This window comes from Salvelinus alpinus, chromosome 24 (assembly GCF_045679555.1).
Source record: "Salvelinus alpinus chromosome 24, SLU_Salpinus.1, whole genome shotgun sequence".
In the NCBI taxonomy this organism is placed as follows: Eukaryota; Metazoa; Chordata; class Actinopteri; order Salmoniformes; family Salmonidae; genus Salvelinus; species Salvelinus alpinus.
In genome coordinates this window covers 13,413,032-13,433,061 of record NC_092109.1, presented here as the reverse complement: position 1 = coordinate 13,433,061, position 20,030 = coordinate 13,413,032, and the positions used below count along the sequence as shown (strand labels likewise).

General features: G+C 42.3%; 1 protein-coding gene across 5 annotated transcripts in view; it reads left to right on the top strand.

Annotated features, from left to right (window-relative positions):
* The window catches only part of LOC139552197 (microtubule-associated serine/threonine-protein kinase 3-like), a 176,931-nt gene that overhangs the window by 84,176 nt on the left and 72,725 nt on the right, over positions 1-20,030 (top strand). For all 5 annotated transcript variants that reach the window (XM_071363671.1, XM_071363670.1, XM_071363669.1 and 2 more), the window contains one exon: positions 14,392-14,423. In XM_071363671.1, the coding sequence (XP_071219772.1) occupies positions 14,392-14,423 (32 nt within the window). The remainder of the gene's footprint in view (positions 1-14,391; positions 14,424-20,030) is intronic.

The following is a 20,030-nucleotide window of genomic DNA, read 5'->3' as shown; positions in this document are numbered from 1 at the left end:
TCCTACGCTTCCTGGCTGATGTTTTTGTCACTTTTGAATGCTGGCGGTGCTTTCACTCTAGTGGTAGCATGAGACGGAGTCTACAACCCACACAAGTGGCTCAGGTAGTACAGCTCATCCAGGATGGCACATCAATGCGAGCTGTGGCAAGAAGGTTTGCTGTGTCTGTCAGCGTAGTGTCCAGAGCATGGAGGCGCTACCAGGAGACAGGCCAGTACATCAGGAGACGTGGAGGAGGCCGTAGGTGTCACGTTCGTCAAAGGTAGAGAGTGAGGACCAAGGCGCAGCGCGTGAAAAGAACATCTTCTTTTATTAGAAGAGGAAAAAACACGAAAACGAACACTACACAAAACAACAAACGACCGTGAAGCTATAAACGTTAGTGCACACAAAAAGCAACAAACGTTCAACATAGACAAAACCTGAAACATGGAACTTACATAAAAGACACGAAGAACTCACGAGCAGGAAACAGACTACATAAACGAAACAACACGCCGAAACAATCCCGTGTGGTGCACAGACACAAACACAGGAGACAATCACCCACAAACAAACAGTGTGAACAGCCAGCCTATATATGGTTCCCAATCAGAGGAAAACGTAAACCACCTGTCTCTGATTGAGAACCATATAAGGCTGATTAACAGTGATCTAAACACAAAACATACAATGCCCACCCCAACTCACGCCCTGACCAACTAAACATATACAAAAATAACATAAAATAGGTCAGGAACGTGACATAACCCCCCCCTCAAGGTGCGTACTCCGAACGCACCACCAAAAAGTCTAGGGGAGGGTCTGGGTGGGCATCTGACCACGGTGGTGGCTTAGGCTCCGGGCGTGGTTCCCACCCCACCATAATCAATCCCCGCTTCTGTAGCCTCCCCACTATGACCACCCTCCAAATAACCCCACCTAAATTAAGGGGCATCACCAGGATAAGGAGCAGCACCGGAATGAGGGGCAACACCGGAATGAGGGGCAACACCAGAATGAGGGGCAACACCAGAATGAGGGGCAACACCAGAATGACTGGCGGATCCTGGCTGGCTGGCTCTGGACGCTCTTGGCTGGTTGACGGCTCTGGACGGTCATGGCTGGCTGACGCCTCTGGACGGTCATGGCTCGCTGACGGCTCTGGACGGTCATGGCTCGCTGACGGCTCTGGACGGTCATGGCTCGCTGACGGCTCTGGACGGTCATGGCTCGCTGACGGCTCTGGACGGTCATGGCTCGCTGACGGCTCTGGACGGTCATGGCTCGCTGACGGCTCTGGACGGTCATGGCTCGCTGACGGCTCTGGACGGTCATGGCTCGCTGACGGCTCTGGACTGGTCATGGTCTCGCGGAAGGCTCTGGCTGATCCGGTCTGGCGGAAGGCTCTGGCTGATCCGGTCTGGCGGAAGGCTCTGGCTGATCCGGTCTGGCGGAAGGCTCTGGCTGATCCGGTCTGGCGGAAGGCTCTGGCTGATCCGGTCTGGCGGAAGGCTCTGGCTGATCCGGTCTGGCGGAAGGCTCTGGCTGATCCGGTCTGGCGGAAGGCTCTGGCTGATCCGGTCTGGCGGAAGGCTCTGGCTGATCCGGTCTGGCGGAAGGCTCTGGCTGATCCGGTCTGGCGGAAGGCTCTGGCTGATCCGGTCTGGCGGAAGGCTCTGGCGGCTCCTGTCTGGCGGACGGCTCTAGCGGCTCCTGTCTGGCGGACGGCTCTGTAGGCTCGTGGCAGACGGGCAGCTTTGCAGGCGCCGCTGGGCAGACGGGCAGCTTTGCAGGCGCCGCTGGGCAGACGGGCAGTTCAGGCGCCGTATGGGCAGACTGGCAGTTCAGGCGCCGCTGGGCAGACGGGCAGTTCAGGCGCCGCTGGGCAGACGGGCAGTTCAGGCGCCGCTGGGCAGACGGGCAGTTCAGGCGCCGCTGGGCAGACGGGCAGTTCAGGCGCCGCTGGGCAGACGGGCAGTTCAGGTGCCGTTGGGCAGACTGGCAGTTCAGGCGCCGCTGGGCAGACGGGCAGCTCAGGCGCCGCTGGGCAGACGGGCAGTTCAGGCGCCGCTGGGCAGACGGGCAGTTCAGACGCCGCTGGGCAGACGGGCACACCTGTAGGGAGGAGACGGAGAGACAGCCTGGTGCGTGGGGCTGCCACAGGACCCACCAGGCTGGAGAGACCTACAGGAGGCTTGATGTTAAGAGGCACCTGAAGGACCGGGCTGTGAGGGAGTACTGGAGCTCTGGTGCGCAGCCTTGGCACCACTCCCCCAGGTTGGAATACTACACCAGCCCGTACCCTCCAGAGTGCAGGCACAGGTTGAACCGGGCTGTGGATGAGCACTGGAGATCTAGTGCCTACTACGGGCACTTCTCTCTTAGGCTCCACTACCACATTTGCCCGGTACGAGCGGAGCGTAGGCATAGGACGCACTGCACCCTCCCAGCGCTCCGGAGACACAGCACGCAGAGCCGGCGCAGGATACCCTGGACCGAAACTGCGTACCGGAGACCAGACGCGCTGAGCAGGCACAATACGCCCCGGCTGGATGCCCACACTCACATGACACTTTCGGGGGGCTGCTCTATAGCGCACCGGGCTATGGGCATGCACTGGCGACACCGTGCGCTTAACCGCATAACACGGTGCCTGACCAGTGACGCGTTGCTTATAATAAGCACGAGGAGTGCGCTCAGGTCTGCTACCTGGCTTAGCCACACTCCTCTCTAGCCACCCCCCCAAAAAATTTCTGGGGTTGCCTCTCGTACCTGTCCCGCTGCCGTGCTGCCTCCTCATATCGCCGCCGTTCAGCTTTCGCTTTCTCCAGCTCAGCTTTGGGGCGGCGATACTCCCCAGCCTGTGCCCAGGGTCCTTCTCCGTTCAAGATCTCCTCCCATGTCCATGAATCCTGATTGCTCTGTTGAGCTCTCCTCCGCCGCTTGGTCCTAGGTTGGTGGGTGATTCTGTAACGGGAGTCGTCCTCCTCTTCCTCGGACGAGGAGAGGAGAGAAGGATCGGTAGACCAATGCGCAGCGAGGTGTGATGACATAATGATTTATTTAAACAAGAACAAAAACGAACTATACTTGAAATACAAAATAACAAACGGACAACGTAGACGAAACCTGAAACATGGAACTTACATAAAAGACACGAAGAACTCACGAGCAGGAAACAGACTACATAAACGAAACAACACCCCGAAACAATCCCGTGTGGTGCACAGACACAAACACAGGAGACAATCACCCACAAACAAACAGTGTGAACAGCCAGCCTATATATGGTTCCCAATCAGAGGAAAACGTAAACCACCTGTCTCTGATTGAGAACCATATAAGGCTGATTAACAGTGATCTAAACACAAAACATACAATGCCCACCCCAACTCACGCCCTGACCAACTAAACATATACAAAAATAACATAAAATAGGTCAGGAACGTGACAGTAGGAGGGCAACAACCCAGCAGCAGGACCGCTACCGCCGCCTTTGTGCAAGGAGGAGCACTGCCAGAGCCCTGCAAAATGACCTCCAGGATATAGGATATAGGTCTGTAGCAGTTTGAGTCAAGAGTGTCCCCCCCTTAGAAGGGCGGATGACCGCAGCTGCTTTCCAATCTTTGGGAATCTCAGACGACACGAAAGAGAGGTTGAACAGGCTAGTAATAGAGGTTGCAACAATTTCGGCAGATCATTTTAGAAAGAAAGGGCCCAGATTGTCTAGCCCGGCTGATTTGTAGGGGTCCAGATTTTGCAGCTCTTTCAGAACATCAGCTGACTGGATTTGGGAGAAGGAGAAATGGGGAAGGCTTGGGCGAGTTGCAGTGCTGTTGACCGGGGTAGGGGTAGCCAGGCGGAAAGCATGGCCAGCCGTAGAAAAATGCTTATTGAAATTCTCAATTATAGTGGATTTATCGGTGGTGACAGTGTTCCCTGTCCTCAGCGCAGTGGGCAGCTGGGAGGAGGTGTTCTTATTCTCCATGGACTTTACAGTGTCCCAGAACTTCTTTGAGTTTGTGTTGCAGGAAGCAAATTTCTGCTTGAAAAAGCTAGCCTTGGCTTTTCTAACTGCCTGTGTATATTGGTTTCTAGTTTCCCTGAAAAGTTGCATATCACGGGGGCTGTTCGATGCTAATTCAGAACGCCATAGGATGTTTTTGTGTTGGTTAAGGGCAGTCAGGTCTGGAGAGAACCAAGGGCTATATCTGTTCCTGGTTCTAAATTTCTTGAATGGGGCATGCTTATTTAAGATGCTGAGGAAGGCATTTAAAAAAAATAACCAGGCATCCTCTAATGACGGGATGAGATCAATATCCTTCCAGGATACCTCGGCCAGGTCGATTAGAAAGGCCTGCTCGCTGAAGTGTTTCAGGGAGCGTTTGACAGTGATGAGTGGAAGTCGTTTGACCGCTGACCCATTACGGATGCAGGCAATGAGGCAGTGATCGCTGAGATCTTGGTTGAAAACAGCAGAGGTGTATTTAGAGGGCAAGTTGGATTGGATGATATCTATGAGGGTGCCCGTGTTTACGGCTTTGGGATGGTACCTGGTAGGTTCATTGATAGTTTGTGTGAGATTGAGGGCATCAAGCTTAGATTGTAGGATGGCTGGGGTGTTAAGCATGTTCCAGTTTAGGTCGCCTAGCAGCACGAGCTCTGAAGATAGATGGGGGGCAATCGGTTCACATATGGTGTCCAGAGCACAGCTGGGGGCAGAGGGTGGTCTATAGCAGGCGGCAATTGTGAGAGACTTGTTTTTAGACAGGTGGATTTTTAAAAGTAGAAGTTCAAATTGCTTGTGTACAGACCTGGATAGTAGAACAGAACTCTGCAGGCTATCTTTGCAGTAGATTGCAACACCGCCCCCTTTGGCGGTTCTATCTTGTCTGAAAATGTTGTAGTTAGGAATGGAGATTTCAGAATTTTTGGTGGTCTTCCTAAACCAGGATTCAGACACGGCTAGAACATCCGGGTTGGCAGAGTGTGCTAAAGCAGTGAATAAAACAAACTTAGGGAGGAGGCTTCTAATGTTAACATGCATGAAACCAAGGCTATTACGGTTACAGAAGTCATCAAATGAGAGCGCCTGGGAATAGGAGTGGAGCTAGGCACTGCAGGGCCTGGATTCACCTCTACATCACCAGAGGAACAGAGGATAAGGTAGGATAAGGGTATGGCTAAAAGCTATGAGAATTGGTCGTCTAGAACGTCCGGAACAGAGAGTAAAAGGAGGTTTCTGGGGGCTATAAAATAGCTTCAAGGTATAATGTACAGACAAAGGTATGGTAGGATGTGAATACACTGGAGGTAAACCTAGGTATTGAGTGATGATGAGAGAGATATTGTCTCTAGAAACATCATTGAAACCAGGTGATGTCATCACATGTGTGGGTGGTGGAACTGAAAGGTTGGATAAGGTATAATGAGCAGGGCTAGAGGCTCTACAGTGAAATAAGCCAATAAACACTAACCAGAACAGCAATGGACAAGGCATATTGACATTAAGGAGAGGCATGCTTAGTCGAGTGATCATAAGGGTCCAGTGAGTAGTGAGGTTGGTTGGTGTAACGGCGAATTCAGACAGCTAGCCGGGCCATCGGTAGCAAGCTAGCATAGGATGGAGGTCTGTTTTTAGCCACCTCGTGCGTTTCCGACGGTAGATTAGTGGAGTTCCGTGTGGTAGAGGCAAAATAGATATAGTAATAGTGACCCAAGAAAAATTGTCCGATAGACCTATTCAGATAGCAGCCGATAAGACAGCTAACGATTAGCGGGCCGCCGATGGGCGTTCAGGTAACATCGTGACGGAGGGGCCAGTTGGATAACTCCCTCGGGCAGATAATGTCAGTAGTCCAGTCGTGAAGGCCCGGTGGGGCTCCGCATCGGCAGTAAAACGGGTCCGGATAGGTGATTGAAGCCCAGGAGTGGCTGAAGAAACTCTTCAGCTGGCTAGCTCCGGAATAATTGATGTTTGCTCCGGGATCGACGTAAGCCAATAGTCACACGGATAGCAGCTAGCTAGCTGCGAGATCCAGGTGTAAATGTCCAGAGCTTGCGGTTGAAATCCGGGGATATGGAGAGAAAAATAGGTCCGGTATGCTCTGGTCTGAGTCGCGTTGTACAAAACTGGCGATAGCTTTTCGAGCTAAAGGATAGCTGATGACCTCAAACCGTGGATAGCTGAATAATAACGTTAGCCAGTAAATTGGCTAGCTTCTGGCTATCTTCTGGTTAGCTTCTGGCTAACTTCTGGCTAGCTTCTGTTGTGGATTTCAGATTTGAGGTAAATAATACTTTTTTTATTTTTTATTTGTGAGGTGGGTTGCAGGAGAGTGTTTTGAAGTTGAGTTTTTGGAAAGAAAATATATAAAACATTTATGTATGGGGTAGGTATGGGGTATGTATGGAGTAGGTATGGGTGTCTGAGCTAAATGCTATCTGATTATGCAGACAATCTGGAATTTTCATCATAGTAATATTTATCTTAAAAACTAGAAGAGAAGCAGTCTCGTCAACCCTCACCCAGGAAAGACCGGCATGCATGTTGATGTTAGTTCTGTTAAGGGCAAGGGTGCTGCTCTGTCTTGAGCCAGCTGCAGCTTTGGTACTGCACTTGACCATATTACTGGACAGTAATCAAGATGGGACAAGACCAGAGCATTAACAACTAGTACAGTTCATTGTTTGGGTCAAAAACACAGAGCATCTTTTTATTACAGACATACCCCTCCCAATCTTCACAACAACTTTGTCAATATGACTTGTCCATGATCATTAACCATCCAATGTTATACCTAGGAGTGTAGCTTCCTCAACTTTCTCAATGGTCGTACCCTTTATGCACAACTTCAGTTGAGGTTCAGGTCTTAGAGAATGTTTTGAAACAAATACAATGCGTTTAGTTTTTTAATCACCCATCCTGATACTGACACTATTACTTATTTTCTACATTTACATATTAGTATTTTAGCAGACACTCTTATCCAGAGCAACTTACAGTAGTGAGTGCATACGTTTTCGTACTGGTCCCCCGTAGGAATCGAATCCACAACCCTGGCGTTGCAAGCGCCATGCTTTACCAACAGCCACACGGCACCACTTATTTACAATTTCAGTGAGCTCACTGGCTTTGGGTGCTGACATGTAGAGTGTGGAATCATGTGCATATGTAGTCATTCTAGCTTTGTGTAAGACCAGTGGCAAATCATTTGTAAAAACAGAAGAGTAATAGACCAAAGGTACCGGCCCTGAGTGACACCACATTGTACACGTCTAATGTTAGAGAGGCTTCGATTGAAGAACACTCTCTGGGTTCTGTTGGATACATAACTCTCCAACCATGTGATGGCAGGTGATGTAAAGCCATAGCAAGTGAGTTTCTTCAATAACAATGTATGATCAATAACATCAAAGGCTGCACTGAAATACAATAATACAGCTCCAACTATCATGTTATTATCCATTTATTTGAACCAATAACCTGTAATCTGAGTCAGCGCAATACAAGTTGAGTGCCCTTCTCCATATGCATAGCTGAAAGTCAGTACTTAACTTGTTCTCTGCAAAATAGCATTGTATTTGGTCAAACACAATTCTCTCCATCAGTTTACTAAGAACATGCAGCAAACTGATTGTGCGGCTGTTAGGGCCAGCTTCCTTCCACGCCTGTGGAGGCACACACTCATTTAGGCTTCGGTAAAGATATACCAAATAGCGGTGGCAATACAGTCTGCTACCATTCTCAATAGTTTCCCATTGAGGTTGTCTATACCTGGTGGCTCATCATTATTGATGGATAACAATAGTTTTTCGACACCTCCCACACTAAATTGACCAAATTCAAAACAGCAGTCCTCTTTCATTATTAGATTTTGTATACAATAATGTTATGATTCACTGTTCTATTTCACTTCTGAGTTTTTCCACTTTTACTAGTGAAATAGTCATTGAAATGATTGGCAATATTAAAAGGTTTTGTTATAAATGACCCATCAACTTCAATGGACAATAGACATGGATTGTGTTTTTTGCCCATGATATTAGTTAAGGTACTTCAAAGCCTTTTTCCATTGTGTTTTATGTAATTTATCTTGGTTTGGTAATACAATTATTTCTTCTTTTTGTTAAGTTTACTCACAACATTTCTCAATTTACAGTGTGTCAACCAATCAGCTGAGGAGCCTGACTTGTTTTCCACCTCTTTTGCAAAATTTCTTTGACCCATACAATTTTTTAATTCATCATCTATCCAGGGGACTCTTAACGGTTCTCACAGTTAATTTCTTAACCGGTGTATGCTTGTCAACAACTGGCATGAATAGTTCTACATATACTTCCAGTGCTGCATCTGGATTCACTTCCTCATACACATCAGACCAACATACATGTTTTACATATTCGACAAAAGAGTCCTGAGAGGACATTTTGTATGATCTCTTGTAAACTACTTTTGGCCGACACTTTGGCTTTCCTTATTATTGTCACAATGTTACGGTCACTACAGCCAATGGGAACTGATATTGCTTTGGAGCAAAGCTCTGCGGTATTAGTGAACATATGATCAATATAAGTGGATGTCACAGGTCCAACACTTGGTAGACACTCTAGTTGGTTCAGTGATAACTTGGGTTATATTACAGGCATTAGTCACAGTTACCTCTTGTGTTTCCTCTTGAGAGGACAGCTAGTTTCTAACCAGTCTATGTTCAGGTCACCAGGAAAATAGACCTCTATTAACATCACACTCACTTTCATGCATTGCACATACATTATCCAAATGCTGTCTCTTAGCACTTGGTGGCCCAAAAGGAGAGGCTGTAGATGAAGCAGGTGAACTTGCAACCACAACACTTCAACGTTTAACATGAGATCCTCTCTAAGCGTCACAGGAACATGGCTCTGAACATATACAGCAACACCTCCCCCATAGGCATTCCTGTTTTTTCTATAGATGTTATATCTTTGTATTGCTACTGCTATAGATAATTCCTTTGATGTTAAGTGAGTTTCAGCGATGGCCAGTTTATGTATGTTATCCGATGTTCGCAAGTTATTGATTTCATTCACCTTATTTCTAAGGCTACATGTATTAATAATGGCTATTCTTAGCCCTTTCCTGGGTAGCTTATCGGAGATAGGCGTAATATAAAATAAAACAAGTAAATAACAATATTGACTATTACCCCAACAAGTTCCTGATTGTTTAGCTAGGTGTGTGATGAATTGTGTGTGATGAATTTCTCAGACAATTCATGTGTAAACTAAAGATTACATCAGTCTTTTACCCTTAGCTTTTTGTACACTTGTATCAACAGTGGACTAATTCATGTGTAAGATTGAGGGTTCACTTTGAATGTTACTCACTGTTGCCGTCTAGCATTTTCCAATAAAGTATGCCTTCTATGGAGAATATTGACAGTTTATTTGTACTCATTTATGCTCAACTTTGAAGGTTCACTTTGAATGTCGTCCACTGCAATTGTCTAGTATCAGATCAAGTTTTTATTTCCAATGGAAAATATGTATTGTTTTTCTGAGCATGGAAGTTTGTCTGACTGCTGTTCAGTGTGGTGGTCTGGGAGTTCAGAGGCATGACAAACTCAGACGAGGTGCGCCGTCTCGGGCACATTGTTTCCTCTCTCAACCCAGCCACTTTCATCCACCACCACCACTCTCCGTTTGTGCTCATGAGTACAATGTCACAGTGGTTCCATGCACTTTGATGTGTCTTCACACCCTATGGGGAAGACTAGCTCTCTGGGTTGTGTACAGGGTTTCTCACAGTAGAAATGTTTGTCAGTGGATCAACTTCTTACCCACTGTGAGAGATATAGTCATGACCAATGTTCCCTCAATTTTTGGGGGGGCACTGAGCAAATTTTAGGTCTGCTGAGCGCAAACTTGAACGTTGTGTAAATTCTGGGCAACTTCCAGCGTGTGTTTACTGTGAACCACTGAGGCTGTACCTGCTTTAAGTTACAGTTTTAACAGTGGCCAAGTAGACTACTGTGGCTATTTGATCATAATGTGGGCCTACCAGAGTGGCCTACCATCAAAATAATTGAGAAAATGCATCCCATAACATTTTAACATGGAAATAGGGGTCTATCATTCAGCCTACAGTAGCAGCCAATGTGGGGTGTTCAATGTAAGCCTACATTCTGAGACTTTTGAAAACAACATGTAGAGCTTGATATTAACTTGTTTATCCACTTGTCCTTCAGACAAGGAGGTGACTGAAAATGTGTTGTTTGGTACATGAAAACCACTTTACAAAATAAAATGCATTATTATTCCCATACCATTTATTACAAAGAATCAGACAAATGATGCTACCCTCTGCCTATTGGCAACTCTCAAAATACATCACTGTCCCTTTAAGACAAAAAAATAGCTTTTTACTTGACTCACTTTTCAAGGATGTCTATAAATGTACACATTGTGTGCTCTTGTTGGAAGCAATCACTCCCCCATTGTTGACTACAAATGATCTATAACTGGGCTAATAACTCAATAACTAGCAAAGGATATGAACCAAATGTGCACACGTGGCAACATGCAGCTCACGCTTTGATCTCAAAACAAGCGCATTTCTCTCGACCACAGCTGTAAACACAATCCAGTTCAAAGTAAATTTCACTGATCCATATATGGCAATGGTCGATTCGCATATAGGCCTACTGCAGTTCTGATTGGTAATGCCGCACCGTCTGTGTAGCGAACGGGCTGAGTCGTGCACAATAAAATCCTATTCCGATGCTTTCTGCCTACAACAAAATACCTTGAATAGTTCATTTTGTTTCAGTATGTTGTGTTGAAAGTGGCTAACATTGCGTTGATTTGATCTCAATTGTCACAGTAAAGGGAAACATTAATAGTGTTAACTCAGCTTTCTAGGATTTCCCCTATTAAGTTCAGTCTTGTGCTTCTCTCCATGGGCAAGATATTTCTTCTCTGCCGGCAGTCATGACTCATGACACATGTTTTAATCTTAAAAGTAATCGCCACAGGTTTTACCAGGATTTTTCGTTGCCTTGTGTGCCATTGAACCAGCTAGACCAGACAGTAGACACCCACAATGATTTGCTATGCTGTCATTGGTTAGAATTCACAATAGCTTAACTTATTCCCTTCTGGTACTTTGCCATTGAACCACAGTCACGTTAGCCTATGAAATGCTGGCTTGGATCCACAGGAGTCACCAAGCTCTAATTGATGGCCACGGGGAGAGGGGCTTAGTTAATTTTCTACTGACTAGAAGACCCTTTATTAAACACCTCCCTCTTTAAACTCTCTGCTGTCTCATTGCTAAGACAAAAGGACCTCACCCTTACCGTGCTGTTTATGTATTTGTTCAACCATAGTTAATTTAGGTATCTTGACTATGGCAGTTTAGTGCAATGACATACTGGTGAAAGGATTAGGAATGAAACATGTTGCAAATGGAATTGTGTGGGTTTTAGTCCTGTAATCTCCGTGTGTGGAAGTGGAATTCTTGTTGCTCCACGGAATCTGAATGCAATTTAATGGAAAATTCCAATCGAGTTGACACCACGTAAGTGCATTTGAGATGTGTTCAAATGTGCAAAAGGTCCTTTTATGTTCACTTCAGTGCAGTTCCATAGTCCCAGTTCAAATATATTCTGTTCACTTGCTCTGTGTAGCTGCAGGCTGTGGTTTAGTCAGTACACACATTCACAGCAGCAGTCACCAGACAGCCAGTGCATACATCAGAAAATGACTACTACTTTATTGTAAATGCTCCCCTCTACTGGTATATTAATACTATTACATTTTCCCCAAGTGCAGACTGAAGAGCTACTGTGGATGTGCATTATTGGGAAATCTCTTATTTTATTCACTTTTGATGCATTTTCAACACGTGTTGTACACAATAGAGGCCTGCTTTTTAAAGGTGCAGTGTTTCATCTGTGTATAATGATGAACACATTACTTGTATGATATGCTGACTTGAATCTTTATTGGGAATAGAGCTACTCTGTCCAATATATGATATCTATGAATTCAACAGCCTGTAATTAAACATATTAAGATCCATTACAATTGATGGAATAAAAACAATCAAGAAAAACATTTAAGCAAATGCTTATGACATTTTTCACGTTCATTAACGGGTACAGTAAGTACAGAGCTGGCACGGATCAAAGTGCCTAATCCACTCCCCTGGGCAATCAATTAAAGTATTGTTGATGTTTTCCCCCACTGCAGGGACTGCTGCAATACAGTACAACCTCTGGGGGAGCGTACTGTAGCTTGTGTAATTGTTTTCCTGAGAAAAGCTTTATTTTCTATGATTGTAATGGTCAAGCAATAGACATTTTTCCTCTTCTAGGGCTCAAAATGGTGACCAAAACAGTCGCAGTACAACAACAACAAAATATTAGTTGCTAGGGTGCCAGTGATTTTTTATTTTATTTTTTTCTTTACCTGGTCACGTGTTTAAAACATTTTTTTATCGACATTTATTCAAGCAACAATGGGTAGGCAGACCAGGTATTCAAAAGGTTTGGTCCGAAGTCTTGGTTGAATCTTTGCGATATGCAATTCAGTCATCATGAGCTGTTTGAACGATTGCTTCTGAAGGCTTTCCCCAAAAACCTTATAATTAAATGTTGACTCTAAAGTAGGCCTACCTGGTAGAATGATTTCATGATGATTTGTGTTGCGGGGCATTTGTTTAGCAAACTCTGTCATCACATGTAGCCTACATTGTACAGTACAAAAACACCACTACTAGGAAAACTCTGAAACTGAGATAAATAAAACCTGGAAAACTGAATTTACCAAAATTTAATTTGAATTTACCCTTTTTGAGATTGTGCAAAGGTTATATTTTTAAATATAACCTAATATAAACTAGGGCTGGAAATTTCTAGGTACCTCACGATACTATCACAATACTTAAGTGCCGATACGATATGTATTGTGATTCTCAAGATTCTATATGTATTGCGATTTGATACTGTGATTTTATTGCAATTCGATGTTCCAAACATATTGCTCACCATGTCTGCTGCAGAGGAACAAGAGAGCCATGAGAGAATGAGTTTTGAACATTCATGGGGGGGAAAAAGTGCTGAAAACAAATTCTCTATTTAAAAATATTATTTTCTATTTTCCCCAATGGTGGAACAAACTCCCTCACGACGCCAGGTCAGCGGAGTCAATCACCACCTTCCGGAGACACCTGAAACCCCACCTCTTTAAGGAATACCTAGGATAGGATAAAGTAATCCTTCTAACCCCCCCCCCCCTTAAAAGAGTTAGATGCACTATTGTAAAGTGGTTGTTCCACTGGATATCATAAGGTGAATGCACCAATTTGTAAGTCGCTCTGGATAAGAGCGTCTGCTAAATGACTTAAATGTAAATGTAAATGTAAAAAGATGGAGAACAAGCTATAAGGCAAAAATACTGGAGTTTTGATGCGGGTACAGCAAACAAGCGCAAAAATAGTATTGCGATACTGTCAACTATACGATATGATATACTGTCAGAAATAATATCTCGACATGTAACTGTATCAATGTTTTCCCCCATCACTATTATAAAGATAACATTTAAATTGTGTGCGCATCATCCGCTTTCCCTGGATAGTTTTATTTTTATTTGGGCTAGTAGCTTTCAGTGTGCCACTGGCAAATTTACCTGAATGTCAAGGGCATGCTAATTTAAAAGATTGCTATTCATTATTAGCCTGGTTCTGTATGGAATGCAGATACATTATCGGACACAGGTCAGGTCACTGTCACCGCACAGCTGTGAAGAGTTGGTGCGATCAAATCATGCGCTGCTGCAATCAACTCAGGAAGTTGGTCGCACCAGTGGAAAAAGTTAGTCTAGAGCCTTGCCTTTTGAGGCACAATTATTCTGTGATTTACATATGGCCTTTGAGAGTGTGAATTGCGTGCTCTTTGAATTGTTTCATTATTAACTGTGTGACTCAGTGCTTTTTTGTCTTGAGGGACTCAAACTGGGTCAGCCAAGAAAGTGAAGTCATGTTTTGGGAGTGGATAAATGGACACTCAGACAGGGGTGTGTGTGTGCGTGCAAGCATGCAAGTGAGTGTGCAAGTCATCTCTTTTATTTATTTGTTATTTAATTGACAATGACAAATAATGCACCTCCTTTTAAGTGGCAAGTATACAGCAGCTATGTTAGCTAATTAAAACAAAGGTCATCCATTATCCCGGGACAGGCTAGTCAGACAGTCAGCACTGTCTGATGAATATCAATATATGACCTGATTTTTAACATCCATTTAACTTTTTAAACATGTTTTCTTCAGGTTTTATGTCATGCTGTTTAACAACGATTCTGTGTCACTGTGTAAACATTTTATTTATTTTGTCCTAATGATCTTTTTCTTATTTTTATTTTTAGAAGGAGCTGAGTCTTCCAAGAAGAGGAAGTTTGTGAGTAAATCTGTGTCTTATATTAAACAACCACATGTGTAAACAATTGGCATTTTGTGCCTCCACAGATGCATATTGCATGATGTGTTTGTGTAGCTCTTGCAGGCTACTTACTGTAGTTGTGTTATACATAGAGCTAAACAAAGGAGTTGTGTACTTTCAACAATGGCTGACGGATCAAGGAGTGCATGTCGCCATCTTTTGAGTCCATAGTTCCATTTTTTGTTCTCATGCTCCTATTTGCTGATACTCAAGAAATTAAAAGATATCAGCCAAGAAGCTGTAAATTCATTTGAAAATAGTCTCAATTAGAAGCAAACCATTTCGTTTTGAATTTAAATAGCTGCCTAAGCTAACGTCATTAGGCACTTGAGAAGAAATGTACATTTTAAGGGTCAATGTTTGTAACCTAACAAACCAGTGCAAAATTGGTATCGGTACTAGTGTCTAATATTTATACTGCCCTCCATTGCCCCTAGTGAATTGATACAAATAAAATAAGACACATGCTTATCACTGACTGCCAGGAAACTTAATTGTTGAAGAAATCATCTGAGGAAACGTGAAGAAAATCATGTACAGAATGTGAAGAAAAGACTGACGTTATCTCCACTAGGTTTATAGATACTATGCTATAGGATTTATAGACACTATAGGTTTATAGAGACTATACTATAGGATTTATAGACACTATAGGATTTAGACACTATAGGATTTATAGACACTATAGATACTATACTATAGGATTTATAGATACTATAGATACTATACTATAGGATTTATAGATACTATAGATACTATGCTATAGGATTTATAGATACTATAGATACTATGCTATAGGATTTATAGATACTATAGATACTATGCTATAGGATTTATAGACACTATAGGTTTATATATATACTATAGGATTTATAGATACTATAGGATTTATAGATACTATAGGATTTATAGATACTATACTATAGGATTTATAGACACTATACTATAGGATTTATAGATACTATAGGATTTATAGATACTATAGGATTTATAGATACTATACTATAGGATTTATAGATACTATAGGATTTATAGATACTATAGGATTTATAGATACTATAGGATTTATAGATACTATACTATAGGATTTATAGATACTATACTATAGGATTTATAGATACTATACTATAGGATTTATAGACACTATAGGATTTATAGACACTAGGTTTATAGATACTATACTATAGGATTTATAGACACTATAGGTTTATAGATACTATAGGATTTATAGACACTAGGTTTATAGATACTATAGGATTATAGATACTATACTATAGGATTTATAGACACTATAGGTTTATAGATACTATACTATAGGATTTATAGACACTAGGTTTATAGATACTATAGGTTTATAGATACTATAGGATTTATAGACACTATGTTTATAGATACTATAGGTTTATATATACTATAGGATTTATAGACACTATAGGTCTATAGATACTATAGGATTTATAGACACTATAGGTTTATAGATACTATAGGATTTATAGACACTAGGTTTATAGATACTATACTATAGGATTTATAGACACTATAGGTTTATAGATACTACAGGATTTATAGACACTATAGGTTTATAGATACTATAGGATTTATAGACACTATAGGTTTATAGATACTATAGGATTTATAGACACTATAGGTTTATAGACACTATAGGGTTATAGATACTATGGTATAGGATTTATAGACACTATAGGTTTTCAGATACTATACTATAGGATTTATAGACACTAGGTTTATAGATACTATAGGATTTATAGACACTAGGTTTATAGATACTATGCTATAGGATTTATAGACACTATAGGTTTATATATATACTATAGGATTTATAGACACTAGGTTTATAGACACTATAGGATTTATAGACACTATAGGTTTTCAGATACTATACTATAGGATTTATAGACACTATAGGTTTTCAGATACTATACTATAGGATTTATAGACACTATAGATTTATAGATACTATACTATAGGATTTATAGACACTATAGGTTTATAGATACTATACTATAGGATTTATAGACACTATAGGTTTATAGATACTATGCTATAGGATTTATAGACACTATAGGTTTATAGATACTATACTATAGGATTTATAGAAACTATAGATACTATACTATATGATTTATAGACACTATAGGTTTATTGATACTATACTATAGGATTTATAGACACTATAGGGTTATGATCACTAGGGTTTATGGTGTCTGTTGTGGGAATGCATGTGCCTTGGATGGCACATGTTTAATGAACTACTGAAAAGACTGTGACCTTATGCTTGAGTGGCAGGTTGCCAGCCTTAAACACTGCTGTTTACCACCCGGTATATGGAGTAGGATGAACCTGCCCCTTAGAGGCTGACCTTCAGATCAGTTTTGTGTTTCCTCCCTCAAATGTAAGGAGTTACGCAGTATAAGCTCATCCTAGATCTGTGCCTGAGGGCAACTTGTACCTGGAAACTGGCCCTGAAAGGGATCCCGATTGGATTAAGCCAGTTGCCACGTCTGTCTGCAGGCTAGGTGCAAAGTAACACCAGGAGCACTAGGATTATAGGTGAATGGCGTCAACTGTATTTGCACCAACAGTACCTTTTTAAGGCAGCGCCCCCCCCCCCCCCCCCAGCACCGCTCTGATTCAGAGTTAATGGGTTAAATGCGGAAGACGCATTTTAGCAGTTGAAGGCATTCAGTTGTACAACTGACTAGGTATCCCCCTTTCCCTTATCTGTTTATGAATGCAGGAAAATCCTCAATATAAAGTGTGATTTGAAAACACAAAAGGAATCACCCAGCTATTTGTTTCATGTGAGAATGTCATGGTCTGACATGTTTGGTCCTCTTCAGCTTTGGGCATCAATCTCCTGTGTATTTCATGTCTATTCTGATGGGTCTGTGTGGCATGCTTTATTAAGGGGGAAGGATTTGACACCATGCTGCTCTACCTGCCAGTGCAGTAGAAGGGAGCCACAAAGAGATCACCCACTAATACAGCATTTCCCAAACTAGGGGTCGTGACCCCACATGGGGTTGCCTGATTTGAAAATGGGGTTGCGAGAGAAACTATGAAAAAAAATACAAAGAAAAATTGTGCTTGGTTCATAGAACCTCCTCCAGTAGCCACTAGATGAGGATTAAAAAATCAGAGCCGTGTGTTTTCTTCCTACAAATGTGGCTCTATCTTTTTGAACGGTTTAAGTTACAAAATATTATGACCCCATCACTCACAGTTAAAGCTCTCAGGAACACATATTTGTCTTCTGTTTCCCTCTACAATGCCCAAAAGTCTCATTGGAACCGAGTAGACAAGACCAGGCACTGAATCAGACAGGGGGTAGAAGAACATCATCAAAAGTAAACATTGGCCGTTGATTAAATAACTTTTTTTTACGGGGGGGGGTTGCACATTTAAAAAGATATCTACAGTAAACAGGTTTGCGGGCCAAAAAAGTTTAGGAACCCCGACACTAATAGATGGGTGCATGACTGGGGACCACCTTCGAAGGCGAACGTGGTGTCTTTGGAGTTTCCCACTAGATGCACAGCCACAAAAAAAAAAAAAAAACTAAATTGTAAAAATGTGCTTTTTTTGTCATCGTTTAAGGTTAGGGTTAGGCATAAGGTTAGCAGTGTGGTTAGGGTTAGGCTCAAAATCAGATTTTTAAGAAGAGAAATTGTAGAAAAAGTTGAGGTTTACAAATATGTCATAAACCCTCTGGCATCAATGGTGATGGCATCGTGACATCATTGGGGTCTTTTTCCTGAATGTTGTTTTGAAGAATATGTCAGTGTTGACCTAATTTATGGAACAGATAACATTTGGGTAATAAAATGTAGGTACTGAACAATATGTTCTTGTTGACATTCCCAAACAAAGCTAGGATTAAATCTACAGCTTTTACAATGAAAAGGGAACAAGGGCAGTTCAAGACAATTTGTTGTGTGTACACTCAAAATAGATCAGAGGTTTGATTTCCAGTCGTCTACGTTTAGTGTTTATTGTCTTCTATTTATAGGGCGACCTTAATGACTTACAGGCTTGTGCGTGGTACAATGAAATAACTAGAAATAGATCACACGTAAGTGTTGGAACCACTCGGCACATCTCAATGATCCTAATGCATATGCTGTGCAATTGGAGCGCTAGCCAAGCTCACAACGCTTACTTGCTGTGGTGGTTTAGATTTCTAGGGTTGAATCCTAACAGGGACATTAATGTCTCACCTTTTATTTGTGATGTGCTTGGATTTCAAGTTGAGGTTAAGCCCACAGAGAGTAGTGAGCTGTATAGTTTTATGGCCATTGGCCCTGGTTTGCTTCTGGGTCTAGAGTTTTGGGAAAACACTTCAACAGTGTCATTTGACAACTGGCTACTTCACAATCGCTTGGGTCAACTAAAGCCCCTTCTAGCCTCCTTTCCCATTCTTTGTGTTCATAGGCAGCCATTTCCTGTGTTTGTTCTGTACCGCAAATACAGGCCAGCTGCACTTATTTGTAAAAGGTACAATGGAGAGAAAGTAGGGTACAGCAACACAGAAAATCTGAGGGGTGAGATCATTTTCACTGTACTCTTTCTGAGTTGATTGCACATGAGAGATTATAATTGGAATAATGCCTTATTGATGCATATCTCCAGCATTGTCAAATAATATTTCAATAAGTCTCGTTGGGCAGCGTGTTGGTGATGTATGACATGTCCGATATGACAAATCCACCATATATATGATTAATGTCTGTCTCCAGTTGTCGGTTGTGTTGACGGTGTATCTGTGGGGGCCAGAACACAGCGGAGAATGAACACCCAACAAATAGTTAATCAACTCAGCAGGACAGTCAGATGACATTTTGACAATAGCAAAGACTAATAATGTTCATTAGAGTTTGACTAAAGAAAAAAATCTTAGTCAGATTGGGTATTCAAGGTTTCTCAAAAAACAAGGTTTCTTAACAATGTGCTTAGATATGTCCAAGGGTGTTTATATATACACCTTACAGTGGGTGAGATGTACACTAATAGCACAAATTTCATTGTAAAGAGGTATCCTTGAGCATGGAAGAGATTTGGTTTTTACTGTAATAGAGCCAGATATTGTTCCTATGATCTAAATTCCAGGATGGAATATTGCTTTCATTTCCTTTTACTCATGTTTTAAGACAAGTTAATGTATTATGTCATTTTTACCCCCCCCCCTTTCATTGTGAACCCTTTACTTTTCCACATGAATCGACTGTCATCCACACTGTCGATTACTTTCAAAAGAAGCATGATCTAAACTCTGAATGAACCAGATTGTTCTGTTGAGTGAGTGTTGCCGGCTGCCCTTGTGGAGTCACAATGCCGCCTTATGAATGATTAGAGCACAGAGCTGCTGGTGGTGGTACACTATATACAGTACTAGTCAACAGTTTGGACACACCTACTCATTCCAGGGTTTTTCTTTATTTTTACTATTTTCAAACATTGTACAACTGTGAAATAACACATATGGAATCATGTAGTAACCAAAAAAGTTTAAAACAAACCCAAATATATTTTATATTTGAGTTTCTT